Raw genomic sequence first — 22,084 nt, forward strand, 5'->3', positions numbered from 1 at the left:
GTGAAGGGGATCATTTTCATTGCATGATATATAAACACCCACCAGTTTGAAAACACCCACAAATACAGAACCGCCCACTTGTGTTCTGCAGAGACCTCATACTCCAGAAGAGATGCAGGGCAAACTCCGTCTGAAACACCTCCAGGAGCTCCGGGATTGGTTCCCATCCGGCTGGAGGAAGAGAGCAACAGGTCAGCCGGCCAATTAGATCGTCATCATGTTTACATGTTTGTTTGTCAGTGTTGCCTATTTGAGAATTTTGCCTCCAAATTTAGTGATTTTCTCACTGTTCCAAATGTGAATGCCACTTTACAAGACCAGTTCATTGAGGGAATAAGAGATGCCGCACTTCAAAGGCGATATGCTTTCCACATCCGGTTGGCTCAAAATTACTGCCGCCAATGGTTTAGACATCCTGTACCTTTGTTATCTTGAGCTACCAGTTGAAACTATAGGTATCATCCTGCCAGAGTGTGGTTTTCTAGTAGTCCGGGATGCACAAAGCTCCTCTGCTGTGCCAGCTCTCATTGACATGAATATCATAGGCAGATGCAGACAGTTAGTTCACATTGAGTTCGATACCACCTTAGGAAGGGAGTTGCAGTTTGACTGGAGAGATGCTTTCCAGCAAAAGTGCCAGTCGACTTGAGAACGGATTTGTTGCACGGGTAGCTGGAAAAGAGACATACCTTATCAATTTCAACTCTAATGGTCAGGGGAATAAAGAGTTCATTACCCAAGGGTCCAAAACTGTTGTTGGAGCTTGGAAATTCACCTTTACCCGGGGGATTGATCGTGGTACCTTCCCTTGTGTACACTGTTAAACCATTGTTTCCGGTACAAGTTGTACTCAGCTGGGTACTCTCTGTCCTGTTGAATCCTTAAGTCCAACTGAGGTTTGTGAGGTGAAGTTCCAGAGAATCTCAGCTGGAGTGGAAGAGATATCTGTAACCACAGAAGAGAGACAGGTATTGGCGAATACTTTAACAGACTTTCTTGACAAGTTACAGTTTGGTGGTACTGCTGAGCAACAGGTGGAGCTTTAAGCTTTGCTATAGAGGTGTGTGGATGTGTTCACACTGGACGATGAAGTACTAGGGTTTTCTGACAAAGTGCAGCATGAGATCCATCTGGTAGATGATGTGCCAATTTCTCAGCCTTACTGGCGAATCCCACCAACCCAGTATGGTGAGGTCAGGGAGCATATCACTAAGCTTCTAAAGAAAGGGGTCAAAAGCCCAGCAATAGTGCTTATGCGTCACCCATAGTACTTGTAAGAAAGACAGATGGAAGTCTAAGATTGTGTGTCAATTACAACAATTAAATTCAAAGACAAAGCGAGATGCCTTTCCTTTGCCTCGCATTGAGTTTTGATGCATTACACGGTGCAAAGTTCTTCTTAACCATTGATTTGGCTAGTGGGTATCGTCAGGTGGCTGTGTGTGAACAAGACCAACCACAGACAGCGTTCACTACCCCGTCTGCTATATTTAAATACTCTGGTATGCCTTTTGGTGTCTGTAATGGACCATCTACATTCCAGCATCATATGCAATCTATTATGGGAGATTTGATCTTCCAGATCATGCTGATCTATCCCGATGATATCTTTGTATAGTCATCTACATTTCATGAACATCTCCGGAGACTAACTTTGTTTTTTAGTAGACTGAAGTAGACTGGACTTAAGGTGAAGCTTGAAAATGCCGTTTTCTCCAGGAAGAGGTAAGGTTCTTGGGTCATCAAATTTCAGCTCAAGGCATTGGTACTGACCCTGGGAAAGTCGAGGCCATAAGAAATTGGAAAACCCCTGGTACAGTAAAGGAGTTAAGATTATTTCTAGGCTTCTATAGTTATTACAGAAAGCTTATAGAAGGTTTTTCCAAAATCGCTGGCCCTTTTCATGACTGGGTGAACTTGTGCCTGAAACAGAATTCTAAAAAACCATTTAGTGCTTTGTAAGTAATTAGCAAGATTTTAAAATCTATACGATGTTTAACAGGAAGCCAATGCAGTGTTGACAGAACTGGGCTAATATGGTCATACTTCCTGGTTCTAGTAAGAACTCTAGCTGCTGCGTTTTGGACCAGCTGGAGTTTGTTTATTAAGTGAGCAGAACAACCACCCAGTAGAGCGTTACAGTAATCTAGCCTTGAGGTCATGAACGCATGAACTAACTGTTCGGCATTTGTCATTGAGAGCATATGTCGTAGTTTAGATATATGTTTAAGATGGAAGAATGCGGTTTTACAGATGCTAGTAACATGGCCTTCAAATGAAAGATTGGTATCAAAGAGCACACCCAGGTTCCTAACTGACGACGAAGACTTAACAGAGCAGCCATCAAGTGTTAGACAGTATTCTAGGTTATTACGTGAAGAAGTTTTTGGTCCAATAATTAGAATCTCTGTTTTTTTCTGAATTTAGTTGTAGGAAATTACTGGTCATCCAATTGTTTATGTCAGCTATGCATTCCGTTAATTTTGTGAATTGGTAAGATTCGTCAGGGCGCGAAGAAATATAGAGCTGAGTATCATCAGCGTAACAGTGAAAACTAACAGCATGCTTCCTAATGATATCCTACACACTTTCAAATGACAACAACCATTTAATTTTTTAGATCATGGAAATGAAGGATCAAAAAAATGTAATATCCTAAATAAAAAACTTTAATAAATGGTAAAAATAATGCAAAGTAACAAGTTAAAAAAAAAAAAAAAAAAAATTGCAAATGCACAAAAGGCACTATGGAGATTTTCCATTTACAGATTTTTCCCTGACCTTCTTTTCTCAGTAAAGTAAAGGTGCACTATTGCTGAAAACACAAACTCTACTTAGCAGTCAGATGTCTGTATAAACAAAGACATTTATATTTGCACCGGTGCAGTGAATTGCGGCTTTGAAATCGAGAGCATTCGGATTTGGTTTTCCAAACTGTCTGTAGTTGTCAGGAAAACACTATAACACCTCAAATAATGCCCTTTTTTCACCTGTCGGTTGTGGAATAATCTGCCTTTAGAAATCAGGTTATGTCATGAATAGGGCTCCCACGGTTCATCCTCCGGACCGCCGGAGGGAGCCATCACCGGAATACTGATTCTCCACCATTCGGACTTCATTTCCAATAGGCCCTCATTCCTGGGATTGATTGCACACACACCTGAACTGCATCACACGCACACTATTTAAGCCACGCATACACACCACATCTTCGCGAAGTCTTGATTTGCTACGGTGATCATTTCTGAGCGTTATTCTGTGGACTGTTATCTCGTTGTTACCTGGACTGTTTATCTCTCGTGAACCCTTGCCGCCTGCCCTGAACCTTGCCTGTACCCTGGACTGTGTTTGTTTGCCGCCTGTCTCGATCCTTGCCTGTGACCTGACTCTGATTCTCTGCTGCCTGCCTCGATCCTTGCCTGTCCCTGTTTACGGTACTGCTCTGCCCTTGTCTGTACTACTGCTGTGTTTAATAAAGCTGCTTATGGATCCACACACTGTTGACCCATCATTACAGGTTAGCCCCTTCCCTGACTACTTTCCCTGACTACTTGGAATTTTTGTGTTTTAGCTGTGTTGATTATATATTTTTAACTTCTTCCTTCTGAACCTCTGTACAGCACTTTGGTCAGATGTGTGACTGTTTTATAAGTGCTATATAAATAAACTGAACTTGAACTTGAACTTGTCGGTGACTGCTCTGTGTAGGAACTGCAGATGACAACATGATCAGCAAAATGTTGGTCACATTCATTATCATGTAAACATAATGGCCAATATATTGCGTCACCAAAAATTGAGGTCAAGGACATATATTGCGCGATAAGTCAATATATTGATTATTGTGACAGGCCTACCTAGTACTGAGCCTTGCGGTACTCCATACTGAACTTGTGATCGATATGACATCTCTTTGTTTACTACTACAAACTGATAACGGTCAGATAAGTATGATTTGAACCATGCCAATGCAATTCCACTAATGCCAACATAATTTTCGAGTCTATTCAAAAGAATATTGTGGTTGATAGTGTCAAAAGCAGCACTAAGATCCAGTAACACTAATAGAGAGATACAACCACGATCTGATGATAAGAGCAAATCATTAGTAACTCTAATGAGAGCAGTCTCAGTACTATGGTATGGTCTAAATCCTGACTGGAAATCCTCACAGATACCATTTCTTTCTAAAAAGGAACATAGTTGTGATGATACTGCCTTTTCTAGTATCTTTGACAGAAAAGGTAGATTCGAGATCGGCCTGTAATTGTCTAATTCTCTAGGATCAAGTTGTGTTTTTTTAATAAGAGGTTTAATAATAGCCAGCATGAAAGTTTTTGGTACGTATCCTAGTGATAAAGACAAATTAACGATATTAAGAAGAGGATCTATGACCTCTGGAAGCATCTCTTTCAATAGCTTAGTTGGTATAGGGTCTTACATACATGTTGTTGATTTTGATGATTTAACAAGTTTAAACAATTCTTCCTCTCCTAAAGCAGCGAATGAATTGAATTTTTCCTCAGGGACACTACAATGCACTATCTGACACGATACTGTAGTAGACGGTTGCATGGTTATAATTTCCTCTCTAATATTGTCAATCTTGAAAGTAAAGAAGTTCATAAAGTCATTACTGCCGTGCTGTTTGGAAACATCAGAAGTCGAAGCTTTATTTCTTGTTAATTTAGCCACTGTATCAAATAAATACCTAGGGTTGTGTTTGTTTTCTTCTAAGAGGTTTGAAAAATAAGTAGATCTAGCAGTTTTTAAGGCCTTTCTGTACTCAATCATGCTCTCTCTCCACGAAATGCGAAAAAAACTCTAGTTTTGTTTTCTTCCAGCTGCGCTCCATTTTTCTGGCTACTCTCTTAAGGGCCAGAGTGTGCTCGTTGTACCACGGCGTTGGACAAAAATTTGGTCTCTGTTTTATCTGATTTCAGTAGAATGACAACATAAACCCAAATAATTTGATTTATCATAAAAGAATCAACGTTACTGAGGAAAGATTCAGAAGATGGCAGTACGTTTATCTGCTTCTTTTATTGTGTCAATTAAACCCATCACAGGTGATTCAGAGGAGAATGGACAGCAGTGTGAATTTCTGTCGGCCGTGGAATCAGTACAAGAGAGGATTTGGGAATGTGGAGAGTGAATACTGGCTGGGTAAGATCTCACAGTGTGTGTCCGTTTATGTGGATGATCATGTGTTTGTTTGAACATGTTCTTCATGTGTGTGTGAACAGGGCTGGAGAACATGTACCAGCTGACACGTAACAGGAAGTACATGCTGAGAGTGGATCTGGAGGACTTTGAAGGAAGGAAAGGTTTTGCTCTGCACTCGTCCTTTTCTGTGGGTTGTGAATGTGCCGGATATCAGCTGCGTGTTTCAGGATTCACTGATGGAGGAGCAGGTAGGACACTTATTATGTGGAAATATTCTTATTTATACACTTTCAAATCTTTTTGTAAGTTCACTCGAATATACAGTGGGTACGGAAAGTATTCAGACCCCCTTAAATTTTTCACTCTGTTATATTGCAGCCATTTGCTAAAATCATTCAAGTTCATTTTTTTTCCTCATTAATGTACACACAGCACCCCATATTGATAGAAAAACACAGAATTGTTGACATTTTTGCAGATTTATTAAAAAAGAAAAACTGAAATATCACATGGTCCTAAGTATTCAGACCCTTTGCTGTGACACTGATATATTTAACTCAGGTGCTGTCCATTTCTTCTGATCATCCTTGAGATGGTTCTACACCTTCATTTGAGTCCAGCTGTGTTTGATTATACTGATTGGACTTGATTAGGAAAGCCACACACCTGTCTATATAAGACCTTACAGCTCACAGTGCATGTCAGAGCAAATGAGAATCATGAGGTCAAAGGAACTGCCTGAAGAGCTCAGAGACAGAATTGTGGCAAGGCACAGATCTGGCCAAGGTTACAAAAAAATTTCTGCTGCACTTAAGGTTCCTAAGAGCACAGTGGCCTCCATAATCCTTAAATGGAAGACGTTTGGGATGACCAGAACCCTTCCTAGAGCTGGCCGTCCGGCCAAACTGAGCTATCGGGGGAGAAGAGCCTTGGTGAGAGAGGTAAAGAAGAACCCAAAGATCACTGTGGCTGAGCTCCAGAGATGCAGTCGGGAGATGGGAGAAAGTTGTAGAAAGTCAACCATCACTGCAGCCCTCCATCAGTCGGGGCTTTATGGCAGAGTGGCCCGACGGAAGCCTCTCCTCAGTGCAAGACACATGAAAACCCGCATGGAGGACTCCAAGATGGTGAGAAAAAAGATTCTCTGGTCTGATGAGACCAAGATAGAACTTTTTGGCCTTAATTCTAAGCGGTATGTGTGGAGAAAACCAGGCACTGCTCATCACCTGTCCAATACAGTCCCAACAGTGAAGCATGGTGGTGGCAGCATCATGCTGTGGGGGTGTTTTTCAGCTGCAGGGACAGGACGACTGGTTGCAATCGAGGGAAAGATGAATGCGGCCAAGTACAGGGATATCCTGGACGAATACCTTCTCCAGAGTGCTCAGGACCTCAGACTTGTTTACCTTCCAACAAGACAATGACCCTAAGCACACAGCTAAAATAACGAAGGAGTGGCTTCACAACAACTCCGTGACTGTTCTTGAATGGCCCAGCCAGAGCCCTGACTTAAACCCAATTGAGCATCTCTGGAGAGACCTAAAAATGGCTGTCCACCAACGTTTACCATCCAACCTGACAGAACTGGAGAGGATCTGCAAGGAGGAATGGCAGAGGATCCCCAAATCCAGGTGTGAAAAACTTGTTGCATCTTTCCCAAAAAGACTCATGGCTGTATTAGATCAAAAGGGTGCTTCTACTAAATACTGAGCAAAGGGTCTGAATACTTAGGACCATGTGATATTTCAGTTTTTCTTTTTTAATAAATCTGCAAAAATGTCAACAATTCTGTGTTTTTCTGTCAATATGGGGTGCTGTGTGTACATTAATGAGGAAAAAAATGAACTTAAATGATTTTAGCAAATGGCTGCAATATAACAAAGAGTGAAAAATTTAAGGGGGTCTAAATACTTTCTGTACCCACTGTACATACATAATATACATTATATGGGTAAAATGACGTTTGCTGAGAGGAAAACCCCTTGTTTATTGTGAAACCTATCCTATTAAGTAGGAACGGGACTCTTTTATATATCATGTTAATTCTTATAATGATGCTCTTCTTCTCTGCAGGCGACTCTTTATCTAGCCATAATAATCAGAAGTTCTCCACCTTTGACAAAGACCAAGACTCCTGGGAAAAGAACTGTGCCAAACAGTTTCTCGGGGCATTTTGGTATGCAGCCTGTCACAGTACAAACCCCAACGGTGTGTATTTGTGGGGAGAAGATAATACTCATTACGCCATTGGAAATTCTTGGTACACCTGGAAGAACACTCACGCTATCACTATGAAATCCATCAGCATGAAGATCAAAAGTGTGTCTTAGAAACATTAGTGTTTCCAGGAGCAAACATCTGACATTTTTAACTGAATATGACAAATGTGAAAATTTATGCATTTTTTCTTAACTGTGCAAAAGAATAAGTCATGTAAGTCAGTTCTTCAGATTCACTATCCAAAGGACTTTAGTATTATTTTGTAATTTTGTATAATTGTATTATTTTATGTTTCCTGGGGTGCATTTATAATGGTATTATGATTTATATATGATTTTATCCCTCTGGTTTGAACGCTCTGTTTTAAGGGGCGTGTCTCTGTGAGACTTCAGTGGAAACACCCACTGCTGTGATTGGCTGACATCTTTACATATGAAATAGCTAAGTATTACTCTGTCGAAAACTTTTAGCATGTTTTTACTATTACAGCTCTCAAGGTTAACTAATCATGAAAAGTGTTGATTATAGCATTACATTATAGCATTACTTAGATCTATGGCATTATATTGAGATCGTGGCATGAAAGGTTGCAGTGATGAACATTGTAGTCGATCACAGACGTTGTTGAGCTCATGAAAGCAGTGATCTCGTCACTCAATTTCTGAACACTAATGAATGCTTTCATCATGACAGTGCAAACACAATGTAAATAAGAAATTAGTTGATTCTAACGGGAGTTACAATTTCAGTCTCCTACACACAGTTGACGTAGTAAACGCAGTGCAGCACTTCCAGGTTCTACGTCAGAAGGGTGGCTCAGTATTGGCCGACGCCGTTCACGTGAGCAGCAAACATGATTGTGACGCAGGAGCTATACAAACCTGAAATATACAAATCCTTGAAAACATTCTGTTTCTGTTGTCTGTCTCTTTAAATGCTCAAGCTATGTAAAGCAGGATGGATAACTGCACATAACAGCAATATTATCATTTAGTCAACATGAAACTAAATTAACTTTAATACATTCTCCAGGGCGTAGTGTGAATTCACTGGTGCACATTCATTTAAAGAATACATCCAAATGTATTAAAACCTGCTACTATTAAAACAATTTTCTTCTCCTGATTAACCCAATCCCTTTTATTTTTCACTTTCGACTTTTATTATATACCGTTTACCTTACCCTAACTATAATTTGAACATAAAATGGGTTCTGAATCCTGTTTCATGTTGACTGTAAACTAAGCAGACTCAGTTTGATATATAATTTTAATTCATTAAGAAACTAAAATATATTCTTTCCATATAAACTGCCTCTGAAATTGGGCGTATTTCACTCAAGTGTGTGTACACAATCACAGTTTTGAAACATCATCATCATCATCAAGGTAAACCAACTGAAGGTGAAGTGTGTGATTTTTTTTTTTTTTTTCACTGTTAAAACAATGACTTTTAAAAAAGACTGCTAACTGTTGGGGTCAGTTAGTCACATGATGTCTAAAAGTCCTTTATCATCTGATAGTGCTTTAGTCTTGTCTTTTTAACATTTATTGTAGTCTAAATATACAATAAATGACAGGGATAAGCCCGTTTCTCTGGCCATGACCGGTGCAGTTCCTGTGTCCTCTAGCAGAGGCCGACAGCAGCTCAAACTTCAGAGCCCCCATCCGGCTCCAGTTTGTTGGAGAGGACCGTAAGGATCCTGTCGAATTTGACCCAGCGCTCCTTCCGCTCGGCCTTTGCACCCATTTGTCCCCAGAAGAGACGCAGGGCGAACTCCGTCTGAAACACCTCCAGCAGCTCCGGGACTGGTTCCCATCCAGCTGGAGGAAGAGAATGACAGGTCAGCCATCCAATCAGATCATCATAATGTTTTACGTGCATGTTGCCAATTTGAGAATTTTGCCACCAAATTTAGCAACATGTGTGGCTATTTTTGCCAATTAACGACCATACAAGACAAAAATAGGACATTCTGTCGCTTCAAACTTCACTCTCTTTGAGCAGGCTCCATTAAAAGCAGCTGTATGTGTGTGTATGTACCGGAGAGCAGGCCTTGAGCGTGTTGTGTGCAGTCGCTAGCGTGTAGCGCGGCGTTGCGAGCCGACTGCAGCAGGTTGTAGAGCAGCTGGCAGCCTCTGTCGGTGGATTCGACGGTGTCCTCGCCCTCCATCAGCCTCAGCAGCGGCACCATGTGTGGCAGAGACAGCGGTCCCGACACCATGGCGTCTGCGACACACGACACTGCCTGTAAACTCACTCAGACTCGCTGTACGAAACTGTTGCTATGTGACAAACACTCACCGTCGCCCTCATTGAGGGACTTCATGAAGGGCTTGAGGCTCTTTTCGAAGGTCACGGCGCTTTCAGTGTGACTGCGTCTCAGCGCTCTCCACGTCATCTCCAACCTGACCACCTGTAGTACAACCTTTATATTAATAACATTAAAGGGGACCTATAATGCCCCTTTCACAAGATGTAATATAAGTCTCTGGTGTCTCCAGAATGTGTCTGTGAAGTTTCAGCTCAAAATCCCCCACAGATCATTTATTATAGCTTGTCAAATTTGCCCCTATTTGGGTGTGAGCAAAAACACACCATTTTTGTGTGTGTCCCTTTAAATGCAAATGAGCTGCTGCTCCCGCCCCCTTTCCAGAAGAGGGCGGAGCTTTAACAGCTCAACAACAACAAAGCTGGAGAATCTCACACAGCCAAAATGAGGATTGTCAGTAACGGTGTTCAGCCTTACATTGTTCAAACCGGAGTCGACACTGATGGAGAGACTCAGGAAGAAGTTACAACTTTTAGACGTTTCTGAATGGTTAGTGGATAAATTTATGTAGTTGCTGTGGAGTTGATTCAACTCATCCACTAGCATGTGCCGTCATGTTAATCTTTTGTGCGAAACCCGTATGGACGCCCACTATACATAGCGTACCTGTTTGCCAAACAGAGTCATACACACCAGACTAACGTTTATGATTGCTATCAAATTCTGTGAATGCTCTAATATTTTTTCCAAAATATCACTCGGACAGAAACTTTTCAGCAATCGAGCTTGCCAGGGTCAACTTGTGAAAGCTAACGAGACTCTAAATAGTGTTGTGTGCTCGTCTGTGCAGAACAGTTAGCATGCTTTGCTCCAACTTTTGCCATGGCGTTAGAACTGGTACACCGTTGTTGCTTGCGAAAACAAAATGGCGGCGCCATGGGTGGAAACATGCAGATTAAGGGGCGGTAATATTATAATAAGATCCTAAGTCACAAGGGGAGCGAAATCGGAGCGATTCTTATCTTCCTCTGAGACGGATCACAACTATTTGAATGAACACGTCATAATATTCCTCATTTAAATAATTCATATGCAGAATAAAGGGGCGGGGCCTGGTAGAGTTGGTTAGTAGTGTGTTGAAACTGGCGGTTATGGTAAGGGGCGGGACATTTCCCAAACACCAATCACAACACACTGCTCCAGCCGACCAATCAGAGCACATTGTGCTTTTCAGAAGGAGGGGCTTCATAGAGACAGGAACTAAACAGAGCGTTACTGACAGACTGGGAAGAGAGGAGCTGAACAATGAAGAATATGAGGAAAATAATCAACATTCAAGCAGGAAAACCTGTTCTAGTAGAGCACAAAAATTTTGTGATGTAAATAAATCTATGAACTGGATACCTGCGGCATCTCCAGGGCCTTCATGACGGCGGAGAAGGCGTACAGGTCTTGCGTGGTGTTGCGCAGCTCCTGCGCCAGCTGGATGATCCTGTGCAGCACCGTCGCCCTCTGACCCACCGTCCCCGAACAGCCCAGCAGATCCACCGCGATTCCCAGAGCCAGGATGTGATGCCTGATGGGAAAACAGCATCATGATGACATCATCACGCATCACATGACAGCAGCGCGAGCGTGGCGACACACACCTCTCCAGCAGGTCCTGTCTGAGCTGACCTCCGTGCGGCAGCGTGACCAGCTCCAGACCGCTCTCAACTCCCATGATCCTCTTCTGCTCCGCCGTCACACCCGTGACCCGCGCCACCTGAGCCAGAAAGAGTGTGTTATTTTAGTATTATTTATAAACTGTTGTTTGTTTTTTATTCAGCTTTATTTCAATGAACAAAAATGTTTTGAATGGTTCTGTTTAGCGATAATAACCTGGCAGTTGACGCTGAGCATGTGCAGAGCGGTTGTTCTGGGGTCGTTGAGCGTCAGCAGCTCTTTGACCTTCAGCAGGACGCTCTGATCCAGCGGACGGTTGTTCTCCGGCAGCAGGAGCGAGCGGAACTCATCCAGACGGAAGCAGGACGTCGTCTCGGTCTGCGGCCGCTCGAAGTGCCAGTCGCGCTCGTCCCCCTCGCTCTCTCGGCGCTCCTCCTCCAGCCTCTGCGCCTCCAGGAAGCCGAAGCTGGTCTCGGTGAGACGCGCGCGACTGGTCCACTTCTCCTGAGCGCGGAGGCGCGCCGCGTGACCTTTGGGCAGCATGGTGACGGGGACCTGCGTGAGGTCAATGGCGAGTTCATTACTGTCATATATGGAATCTAATTATGATTTCTGTTTCCTAAAAACACTGAGCTCAACATGAAACACAAAGAACTTCTGCAGTCTGATGCTGCTAATAATCTCGGTTGGACTTCCATTATATTTCCTCTCATTTTTTCTATCACTATGTTCCCAAAGGGGCTCCGTACCACTGATGTAAGTAATTTGTGTAAGTAAACGGTTGATTTTGATGTCATGTGGACTTCAGATGGCATGTGCTCATGAACTCTCACCTGTGGCACCAGCTCACCGTACAGACCGCCAGGATCAGACGCCGGATCGGACTGAGTCGGGGTGAAAACTATGGAGATTCGCAGCGGTTTGGGCGGCGCTCGGGAATGGAGCTGTCCATCAGAGCCGCGCAGAGGAGAGCCGCCAAGGCCAGACTGACTGGGCGGAGTGGCACAGGAAGCGGTTGGGCTGAGTACAGGCTCACTTCCTGTGCGGAACACCGGGGAGATGGGGGCGGGGCTGGACTCCTGTGACAGACTGGACTGAGGTACACCTGCACAACAGGAAAAAATCAATCTGTGTAATGATCAGATCTCAGATCAGTTTTTAAATATCTTCATCATGTGTGTGTGTACCCGTGCGGAGGTTGCTGTCAGATTGTGCGGACTGTATTGACGGTCTCCCCACTGTCTCCAGATTAGCAGGCTGACTGCCGCTCCTGCCACACACACAACACACCATAACTATGACAACTACACACACACACAACGCCGTTAATATGACAACTATACACACACTGTGCTAGACGTCTGATTGTGTATCGCGATTCTTTTTTTTATTACAACATTTTGAACAATGAATACATAAAGGCAATTATAAAAAATATCAATTATTATTTAAATACTGAGATAGTAGTTTTGTATCAAGGTTCTGAATGTTGTAATCCAGATGTGTGTGTGTGTTTACCTGAGCAGGTTGTTGACATGCAGTGTGTCTTTCTGAGAGGAACTCAGGCTCCGCCTCTTGCTCTGACCCCGTGACAGAGGGGAGGAGCTCGACAACCTCGCAGCCTGTCGCTCGCTGATGATGCGGAGAGGCAGAGCGCGCGTGATTGGCTGAAAGATGATGGCGCCGGTGGAATTCGAGATGGGACGCCGTCCGCCGACGTGAAATCGAATTAACGCTGGAATGTTATCGAACTGATCGTTCTCAAACTGAAACAGCTCCCTGGTGTAACCCTGCACACACACACACACACGTCAGATTCAGTATCTGAACGTTCGTTCACATGGCGAAAGCTCAGACGGACACCGTACCTGTTTGGGTCGCAGCACGACCCGTATGATTTTGAAGTGCATGGGTTGATTTTTCCACATGCAGCTCAGGACGTATTCGCCTGCGCTGGAGCTGGAGTCGCGCACCAGAAACTCTCCGTCTCTAGACAACAGCTGCTCCGCACCCTGCACACACACACACACACACACACACACACTTATTAAACAAATACATGCACTGATATCAACAGATAGCGAGGTTTGGACTGTGTGCCAGTAATTGAACACACTCTTGTCATTTACAGTACAACAGCACTGCACAGTATAAACAAACTTGATTTATTTGTGAAGATTTTATTTCATTGTGAACAGAGAACAAATGGTTTAAAACTGTGGTTTTGAATCTGGAGTATTGTTTATTAAATCGATAAACAAACAATAAATAAACATTTGATAAATAAAGACAAACAAATAAATTAACAAAATAAATAAGTGAATAAATGAATAAATAAACAATAAAATAAGTAAAAAAAAAAAAAAAAACTAAAACAAATAAATAAAAATAAGATTAAACCAAATAAGTGAATAAATGAGTAAATAAGTAGACAAATAATTAAAACAAATTAATAAATAAATAAAAATTAGATCAAATAAATAACTTAAGTGTCACATCCACGCCTTCCCGGACTCCGTTTCCCAGAATCCTCCTGTTCCGCACTCCTGTTTGTCTTCCCGCCATCTCCCCGGATTCCCAGCACCTGATGTCCTCGTCAGCACTCCCTTTAAGTTGGACTCACTCCCTGCACTCCTTGTCCGTTATATTGTTGGCTACATGTGTGTAAAGCTGTCGTTCTGTCCTTCGATGATATTAAAAGCCCTGATATTGTGGATTTCCGTATTTCGCCTCATCAATACAGCATACACCGTAACATTAAGTGAATAAAAGAGTAAATAAAACAAATAAATAAAAATAAATGCACCAATAAACAATTAAACAAACAAATAAATAAATAGAAAAAACATAATAAGGTAACTTAAGAAATAAAATTTTAAACATATCAATAATATTAATTTTTTAGCCTTTTTACAAGAAATTATGTAGATGCCTTTTGAATTATAGGATGGATGTCCCGTGATCATATTTGGGGGTTTGTAACTTATAAAATATTGAAAACCTAAAGGAATAGTTCTTACAAAAATGAAAATGCCGTTTCAAACCCGTTTGCTGGTTTTGATGGAAACTTGTGTCTGTTCCTCACACAAAAACATCATATGACCTCAGAAGACTTGGAATAAGGCTTGATATACTTTTGTGGTTCTGATTTGCTCTTGGAAACCATGTTTTTCATAAGAAAAAGAGGTGTGTGAACATGCTTCAAACATTCCTCCTTTTGTCTTCAATGTACTACAGGTTTGGAATGACATGAGAGTGAGAGGTTTTTGGGTGAAGGATGGCTTTTACCGTAGTATCGCACAGTAACACACCTCGCGCTGCAGCTGTCCATGATACCAGGCGTGACTCCTCAGGTCTTCAGTGCTGAGTTTCAGTTCCTCCTCCAGCTCTTTCTTCAGAGAGTCCATGTCCTTCAGGCCCGAGAACACCTTTAGAAACATCACAATAACACAATGAAGCACTGTGGGGCGAAAGAACAACGATCTCCAGCGGTCAGAGCGCTAAAACTTGTGCTTTGTGTTGAGTTAGCGTGATCGTATGGCGTGACCGGAGTAACACACTCACCTGACTGATGTAGGCCGTCACACTCTTCCTCCTGCTGCCAAACAGAGCACAACAGATCATATGCTTTAGCTTTACAAAAAAAGTAATAGAATTATGTTTTTCATTTGTATTTTTTTACATTTATTTACATTCATGCATTTTGCATACACTTTTATCCAAACTTTTTATGCAATTTCATGTGATCTGGTCCAGTTGATTCAGTCCCAATATTTTTGACTATATTTATGTCAATTGAAAAATCTGTGTAATGATCTGTGTATTGAAAAATGTGTATATATATATATATATAATGAATAAAATTTGTTTTTATTTTATTTTAGGCAAATCTATTGTTTTTCATGCGTTGGTCCATTTTAAGGTGTATGTTTCTTTGTTCAGACTAGTTGAAAGAAACCATCAAAAATATAAATTTAAGCGTTTATTTTATTGCACTTTATCCATTTTTATCTGTATTTGCATTTACAATACATATCTTTAAAGAGATTTTTCTCCACTTCAGCATCACTTACACACACCAAAATTTACAGTTTTATTCTTATCTATATTCTGAAGGTTTTTACTGTGGGGTTTGTTCATATATCATTCGCCTGATATATATTTAACAGTTTAATTCCTAAAAACATGGTGAAAATGTTATTTTTTTCTGTCTGTTGACAGTATGGAGTGATAAAAAGAGAAATCCAAAATCCCCTCTGTAAAAACCTTTAACTCTACTATGTCAACAAAATCAAACTATAATTTTAAACCTGACTTTATCCAATGTTCAGATTTATGTGCTGGAAAAGTAGTGCAAATTATGCAAATTAGTGCATATTTGATTAGATGATTGATTAATGCCTCATTTGCGTAATTAAACAACATTTCAGAACTTGTAATACAAAATTTATCTTATTGTTTTGTGATTAATCAACTGGAAAAAAGTATAGGGATATCTATTAGATAAAATTTTGCCCTATTCACTTGTTGTGCCTTGCCTTAATGTATTTTACTTATTTTACAATGTAAAATGTAACAATGTTAATAATGTTGCCTTGATGACATATATACAGCACAATTTTGCCACAACAACAATGAAACAATGCTCAAAACATCAAGGAAAACCAAATGCTGATGTTTGTACCGCATAAAAACGTGCATGATCAACAGACATAAATTTCAGCATATGCACTCACAAAGTCAAACTGTCTTGCCCTGTTTCCGTCCACCACACCCTCCTCCTGCTCAGAACGCTGATTCTCTGATAGTACGAAACTACGATAAAGTCTTCTTTGTGTTTAATAACTTCACCGTTACAGTAAAGACCTCTGAGAACAGCAAGGTAAAGCACGGCAGATCACTGACATTCAGAGGTGTGTTTTTAAATAGCATTTTGATGGCGTTTCCTTCCCATTTCACAGCCAAACCCGCTGCATTGTGTCCTCTGGACATCAGGGAATGTCCTGGGATCGGTTGCCATGGAAACGGATGTTATGGGCTCTGGATTCAGGGTCAGTGCTGTCAAACTCTCAAAAAAACAAATAAAACTAAAGCTATAAACTCGTTAAATGTACGTTTTGTGTTGTTTTCTAGTACAAATGTCTAAACATTGTGAAATCAAGATAAATTTACTTGAGAAGCAAAATCACTTCAGACATATTAAGTCTTGCTTTCTGAAAAACTGATCAAAATTATAGAGTTTATGGTTATATATATATATATATATATATATATATATATATATTAGCATGTTTTTTGTCTAATGTTGTTTTGTTTATGTAGTATCATGGAAAACCATAAATACCAATATTAAATTACATTTATTAAAGTAAATTAATATTTAAAACTTATATATTAAAGCACATATATTATTAAAGTATACATTATGTTATTAAAGTATAGCTTATGAAGTACCATCTAGATACTCGGTGAAACATCTCAAGTTTTCCAAAGTCAATGTTTCCTGAAATCACAAACTTGAGTTCACCAACCCGCATCAAACTAGCTAATGCAGAACAACTTGTTTCGATGACTACTTACTTTAATAAAGTATACAAAAATCGACATTAGAGCAACAAATTCTGTTTTAACAACACATATATCAAAGGTCTCGGTTGCAGCTCTGCCCTTCCCATCGCAAACAGCAGGATAATCATTAACAGCGCCGGAGTCTGTGCGGGAACATGGACAACAAGCGGAAACTTACCTGGAAAATAAAAGCTTTTCCTATTCTGGAGTTTCTCATCGAGAGATCATGATCCGAGTGTTCTTCTTTTTCTCCAGCATATTATTCCTCACAGCTGACGAGTTCACACACGCTCCGCTCCTCCCGCGCGCGAACGCGCACGCGCCGCTATCTCTCGCGCATTCCTCGCATTCCGCGCGCACTCACCTGTGTGACGCAGCCCGAGGCCCTGAAAACCCGCAACCCGGCTAACATGCTCGATCTCCGGCGGCAGAGTGAGACCTGTGTCGGCTTGATTTGACGACGCCCCGTTTCGCAGCGACGCCAGAGACACGCGCGTTGCGCAAGACGCCGCGTTCACACCGTGTGCGCGTTCACAAGAACCAAAGCCATGACATGTTGCGAAGGAGAAAAGGGAAAAAAATCCTGACATTAAACTTATGTTGTGAGTGTATTTGTATAGGTGAGACCGGAACATGTTGTCACACAATTTTCCGCACTGAGCATTTCTCTGGGTGAGTTCATTTTTGGAAGACATGCCTTAAAATAAAGTCTAGTCACATTATTAAGTTGTCACAACGGGAACCTGACGTTGACAGACTTTTCAGCAAAATGTAAACAAAACAATTTACTGATATTTCAGCAAAAATATGCATTTCCCCTGAGATTTCGGATGTAGATTAGCTCCAGGATAATGGTCGTGAACCACAAAACTCACGTTTGAGAAAGAAAAAAAAAAAAAAACACTTCTTGCTAAACTTTTTCGCTGAGGTAAAAGTTTTTGGAAGAAGCGTGACAGATAGATACTGATCTTTTATTTAGAAGATGTATATTTTGATTTGATTATTACGAATTAGACCACGCGTTCACTTACAGATAAATAAGTTAGTCACCAAAGCCAATTTTACTTGCAGTTGGAGCTTGTTTAACTCAGAATAAATAAGTAGGATGAATTAAATAAGGTGGGGTCATGAAGAAACCTGAGTTTGAGTTTGCTGGAGGGGGCGTGGTCTTCATCACAGAGCTGGAGGCAGGAGGTGGAGACTCTCTGGTTGTCACGGCGACGCAGTCGCGGCACAATGCTGTGACGGAAGAGGTCAGTGGGTTTGAACAGGTCAAGCGTTGATGCCAGGGAGTACTTCCGGCTCATTGTGCCAGTGGAGATATTCTCTGAGGAGGGAGCACCAATTCTGCCATTATATGGTGCAAGGTCCAGCCAACAAAAATTAGTTTGAAGAACGTTTTGCTAATGTTCATATCTTAACGTTCAAAATGTTTTCAAAGCGTTTTTTCTTGGTTATGCGAACGTTAAGGGAACACTCCATTTGATCATTCTTCAAACATTATGAGAACGTTATTTGAATGTTCTCTGAACGTTCTGAATCAAATAGTAACATTTAAATACTAAACACTAAACATTCCAGAAAAAAACATTCCAGGAACGACGTATAAATAATGTTTTTGTCTAAAAAATAACTGTAAAAAAACCAAACAAATTTACGCAGTAAAATACGCGTTTTCCATTGAAACATTAGTATACTGTAAAAACAATGCATTCTGGGTAATATTTGTCATTTTAAGAAAAGAGGCTACTTTCTTGAAAACAACAAATATTACTTCTGTATATTACAATGCATTCTGGGTAATATTATTTGTCGTTTTCGGGAAAGTAGCCTCTTTTCTTAAAATGACAAATATTACCCAGAATGCATTGTTTTTATGGTATATAAATGTTTCAGTTGTAAACGGCATTTTACACTGTAAATTTGTTTGGTTTTGTTTCAGTTATTTTTTAACTCTGAATGAATGCTCTATTAAGGTTACTGGAGGAACGTTTGTCAATAACGTTGCGAGAACCTTGCCAGAACGTTAGCTTAAGTTCTGAGAACGTTCCCTGTTAGCTGTGAACAGTGATTTTGTTGCGTGAGTGTTCACCTTTCTCAGGCTGTGTTCTCTGCTGTTGTGTCTGAAGCTGCATTATGATGGTTGTTCTGTGATCTGGATCTTCGACTCCCATCAGTCTAAGATCATCGTCAGTTACAGACAGGAGACCCTGCACACACACAGCATTTCACTGCTCGATCTGCTCTGTGACAGATGATTTTAAAAATACAAATATTCCACACACACTGTAAAAATATATATTTTTGCAATTTAGTTATTTCAACTTATTTTTTTCAGTAGAGATACCTAGATTGTCCAGACAACAAGAAATTTTAAGTTTTCTTGTCCTCAACTAGACTGAAAGTTAAGTGAACAAGTGTAATTGTTGTTTTAACTCTAAAACATAAGTTGAAACAACTTCTATAGTCTCTCAATCCACAAAAAAATGCATGGGTAATAATTAAACAAGATTGTGTGAAATGCAGTTTAACAATTAGAGAGAAAGTGAGAGAAATATAGCACAAACTCGTGGTTCTCTTCGGTTCTGTACCTCAAGGCCGTAATAATGTTTCTCCAGGGCGCTGGTGTACTGCGGCAGTCCGATCTGACTCAGCCAGCGCGCGATCGAGCGATTGTTCATCTCTCAAACAGTGTGCTTCGTTAACTGTAATACAAAACAAATATATATGGAAGCAATTTCCACCATGTAAGCAAAAAATATAATGCTTTTGTTAATCATAATTGACATAAAATTTATCATTTAGATTTTTATGTCACAATTTCAACTTTTTATCTCATAATTTTGACTCTTTAACTCATTGTTATTATGACTTATATCATAATTTTGACTTTTCATGTCATATTTAATAGGTCTACGTCATTTATGACTTACCAAAGCATGATTTTTTTCTTCTCATATATATTGTTATATTGGAGATTAAATGTTCTTTCAAGTTTCTTCAGATCAGTATTTTGGTTTCTGTGCTCTTTAAAGCATCAGACGTATTTATGAACTTGAGAATAAAGTCTTTTGTATAAGTTTTTAAAGACACAATATCATCAGATTTAAACTTTTGGGGCTTTCCAGGTGAAAAAATACCATAGTAATTTATAGTAAATCTATAGTGTTTTTGAACCATACTATAGTAAAGTACTTGAATTAATTTGTTGTGATAATTCTATAGTTGCTGTGGTAGTATAACAAATATAGTAATATAAACAAATTACCCAAAGTTTTCTACAACTGTAGGGTTTATTATACTACAATATAGACTAGAGTTTACTGTAGTAAAAACTAAAGTATACTACAGTCTTTATTACAGTTAATCAGTTCGCTATAGTTAATACTACAGTATGCTGTAGCATTCATTAACAAAGTGTTGTAAATACTATAATATATACAGTATACTACAATTTACTATATGTAGTTCAAAAACACTATAGTATTTACTATAAAGTTTGTCTGTTCGTCTAGTGCAGCCAAATTTGCATTTTAGCAGATGTACAAATTTAATATAATTCCTACCTGTGCTGCAAAACTCCTCTTCTGCTCTTATTTTCTCTCTTTAGTTTATCCGTTGTTTCTCAGTATTTGTGGTTTGGTCATTTGTTGTGTTTATCTCATATTCGAGCTGTTCTACACATTTCTCTCTCTCTGCGTTTGATTTCCAGCGGCCGCTGATGGAGGAACCTGAGGCGCTGCGTTCTGATTGGCTGCTGCAGCAGCAGCTGTCCTCTCTCAGCCAATCACAGTGCAGGAATCTCCGTGTGAAGTTACGGCTTCGGTTTGCAGGTTGAGACACATTTAACGATTCTCAAAACAACATCAGATCGTCTCAGGCCGGCGGGTGTGTGAGAAATTATCAGGTAACGTTTCTGTAACTGGTCGAACGTGATTGTAGTCATTCCAAGGTAGTGGGGTTAATTCCCACGAACATAATAAAACATGGATTGAAGGATATGTAAGTGATTATCATTCAGTGAGGCGCTTTTAGTTTGATTCAAATGTTTATCGTGCAAAAAACAAACAAATCAGAAATAAATTCAATATTGTTCAGCGCCCCAATCTGTAGCTACATGATTACACCAGGAGGTGGCGACAAGTTGTGACTAATAACGTTCACAAACCACACGTAGCACCTGGAACTGCTAAAATGACGCCCAAAATTAGGGCTGCACGATATTGGAAAAAAATGACATTGCAATATTTTGCAATATATATTGTGATATGAAAAAAAAAAAAAAAAAAAAAATATATATATATATATATATATATATATATATATATATATATATATATATATATATCACCAGATCGCTTGAAAGAATTAATCATTCTAGGATGATTGGGGTGATTTTGTAGGTGAGTGAATACGCACAGAAAATAATGAACAAATTACAAGCATAGATAAATATAATAGAACAAAGGTATAAATTAAGTAAATAGTGCTTTATATCTTTATAACAGCATTGAGGTACGGAAATGGAATAATAACATGTAAAATAACACTGCAATATCTTCGCTGTATAATAAGTGGAAGTGAAAGTGAAAACATGAAAGAAAAATTGACAGCTCATTAAGTCAAACTCACGGATAAGCTTTATTTGTAGGGCAACCTTATGATTTGAAACGATTCGTTTCAGTCTTTTTAAATGGAAGTTCCCCAAACCGGAAGTGCAACCCATAATTCGAAACGCAGTAGGCTAGTCAAGAATAAGGTGGATAGATATAGAAAGATGGTTCACTCCTTTTAGTTATGAATGGGAGAAACTGCAGCGAGCAATATGGAGGAATACGTCCCGCCTTTTTAAGTAAAAGAGCCAGTCACTGATTGGTAAAGTCATCGTGTCCGGTTCCCATAGAAATCTGAGACTCGCGCTTAGAACTGCACATGCGCATTGGCTCATCTAGCCTGGAAAATAAGTTTTTTTAATGCCATTTGAGCACAAGGAACAACATTTATGGGAGATTTTTTTCCAAGCAGTTGAACCGTGATGTCTGGTCCGTACGGATTAACGATCACTTAGACATCGCACATCCTGACTATCACGGATGCGCACATCGCCATATCGATGCTAAAACGATATTGTGGCGTCTTATCATACACCTTATTAGCTGTGAATGGCGAGACTTCCAATTCATTAGCTGCTAT

The 22,084-nt window shown here is 40.1% G+C and overlaps 2 protein-coding genes across 6 annotated transcripts; one reads left to right on the top strand and one right to left on the bottom strand.

Moving 5' to 3' along the window:
- Nucleotides 1-839: 839 nt before the first annotated feature.
- LOC127518352 (microfibril-associated glycoprotein 4-like) lies at nt 840-8,296 on the top strand. 2 transcript variants are annotated; one of them, XM_051904933.1, is made up of 4 exons: nt 840-968; nt 5,070-5,166; nt 5,247-5,414; nt 7,240-8,296. In XM_051904933.1, exons 2-4 carry the CDS (start codon nt 5,085-5,087, stop codon nt 7,494-7,496), a joined length of 507 nt encoding a protein of 168 aa, XP_051760893.1. In that variant the 5' UTR covers nt 840-968; nt 5,070-5,084; the 3' UTR covers nt 7,497-8,296. The 2 variants fall into 2 exon arrangements, with proteins under 2 accessions (XP_051760893.1, XP_051760884.1); XM_051904924.1 differs by lacking the exon at nt 840-968 and adding an exon at nt 2,138-3,517.
- A 345-nt stretch (nt 8,297-8,641) lies between these two features.
- sh2d3a (SH2 domain containing 3A) lies at nt 8,642-20,590 on the bottom strand. Of its 4 annotated transcripts, XM_051904264.1 has the most exons (16): nt 20,458-20,590; nt 19,483-19,596; nt 18,984-19,101; nt 18,029-18,218; nt 14,888-14,921; nt 14,635-14,751; nt 13,192-13,335; nt 12,842-13,113; nt 12,511-12,593; nt 12,157-12,428; nt 11,540-11,878; nt 11,308-11,423; nt 11,063-11,234; nt 9,691-9,802; nt 9,430-9,615; nt 8,642-9,209 (listed from the first exon to the last, which is right to left on the bottom strand). In XM_051904264.1, exons 2-16 carry the CDS (start codon nt 19,570-19,572, stop codon nt 9,034-9,036), a joined length of 2,421 nt encoding a protein of 806 aa, XP_051760224.1. In that variant the 5' UTR covers nt 19,573-19,596; nt 20,458-20,590; the 3' UTR covers nt 8,642-9,033. The 4 variants fall into 4 exon arrangements, with proteins under 4 accessions (XP_051760224.1, XP_051760246.1, XP_051760230.1 ...); XM_051904286.1 differs by lacking the exons at nt 18,029-18,218; nt 18,984-19,101; nt 19,483-19,596; nt 20,458-20,590 and adding an exon at nt 17,070-17,326 and having other exon boundaries at nt 14,888-14,918; XM_051904270.1 differs by lacking the exons at nt 18,029-18,218; nt 18,984-19,101; nt 19,483-19,596; nt 20,458-20,590 and adding an exon at nt 17,070-17,326.
- Between the last annotated feature and the right edge of the window lie 1,494 nt (nt 20,591-22,084).

This window comes from Ctenopharyngodon idella, chromosome 1 (assembly GCF_019924925.1).
Source record: "Ctenopharyngodon idella isolate HZGC_01 chromosome 1, HZGC01, whole genome shotgun sequence".
NCBI classification, from domain to species: domain Eukaryota; kingdom Metazoa; phylum Chordata; class Actinopteri; order Cypriniformes; family Xenocyprididae; genus Ctenopharyngodon; species Ctenopharyngodon idella.

Excerpts from the sequence above, each read along its gene's own strand:
- sh2d3a (XM_051904264.1), bottom strand. The coding sequence starts at position 19,572 with ATGAACAATCGCTCGATCGCGCGCTGGCTGAGTCAGATCGGACTGCCG. Across the intron at positions 13,336-14,634 it reads ATGGACAGCTGCAGCGCGAG|GGTGCGGAGCAGCTGTTGTC; the intron begins GTGTGTTACTGT and ends GTGTGTGTGCAG. Across the intron at positions 12,594-12,841 it reads CATGTCAACAACCTGCTCAG|GAGCGGCAGTCAGCCTGCTA; the intron begins GTAAACACACAC and ends TGTGTGTGGCAG.
- LOC127518352 (XM_051904924.1), top strand. The coding sequence starts at position 3,485 with ATGGATCCACACACTGTTGACCCATCATTACAG. Across the intron at positions 5,167-5,246 it reads GGAGAGTGAATACTGGCTGG|GGCTGGAGAACATGTACCAG; the intron begins GTAAGATCTCAC and ends GTGTGTGAACAG. Across the intron at positions 5,415-7,239 it reads ATTCACTGATGGAGGAGCAG|GCGACTCTTTATCTAGCCAT; the intron begins GTAGGACACTTA and ends TCTTCTCTGCAG.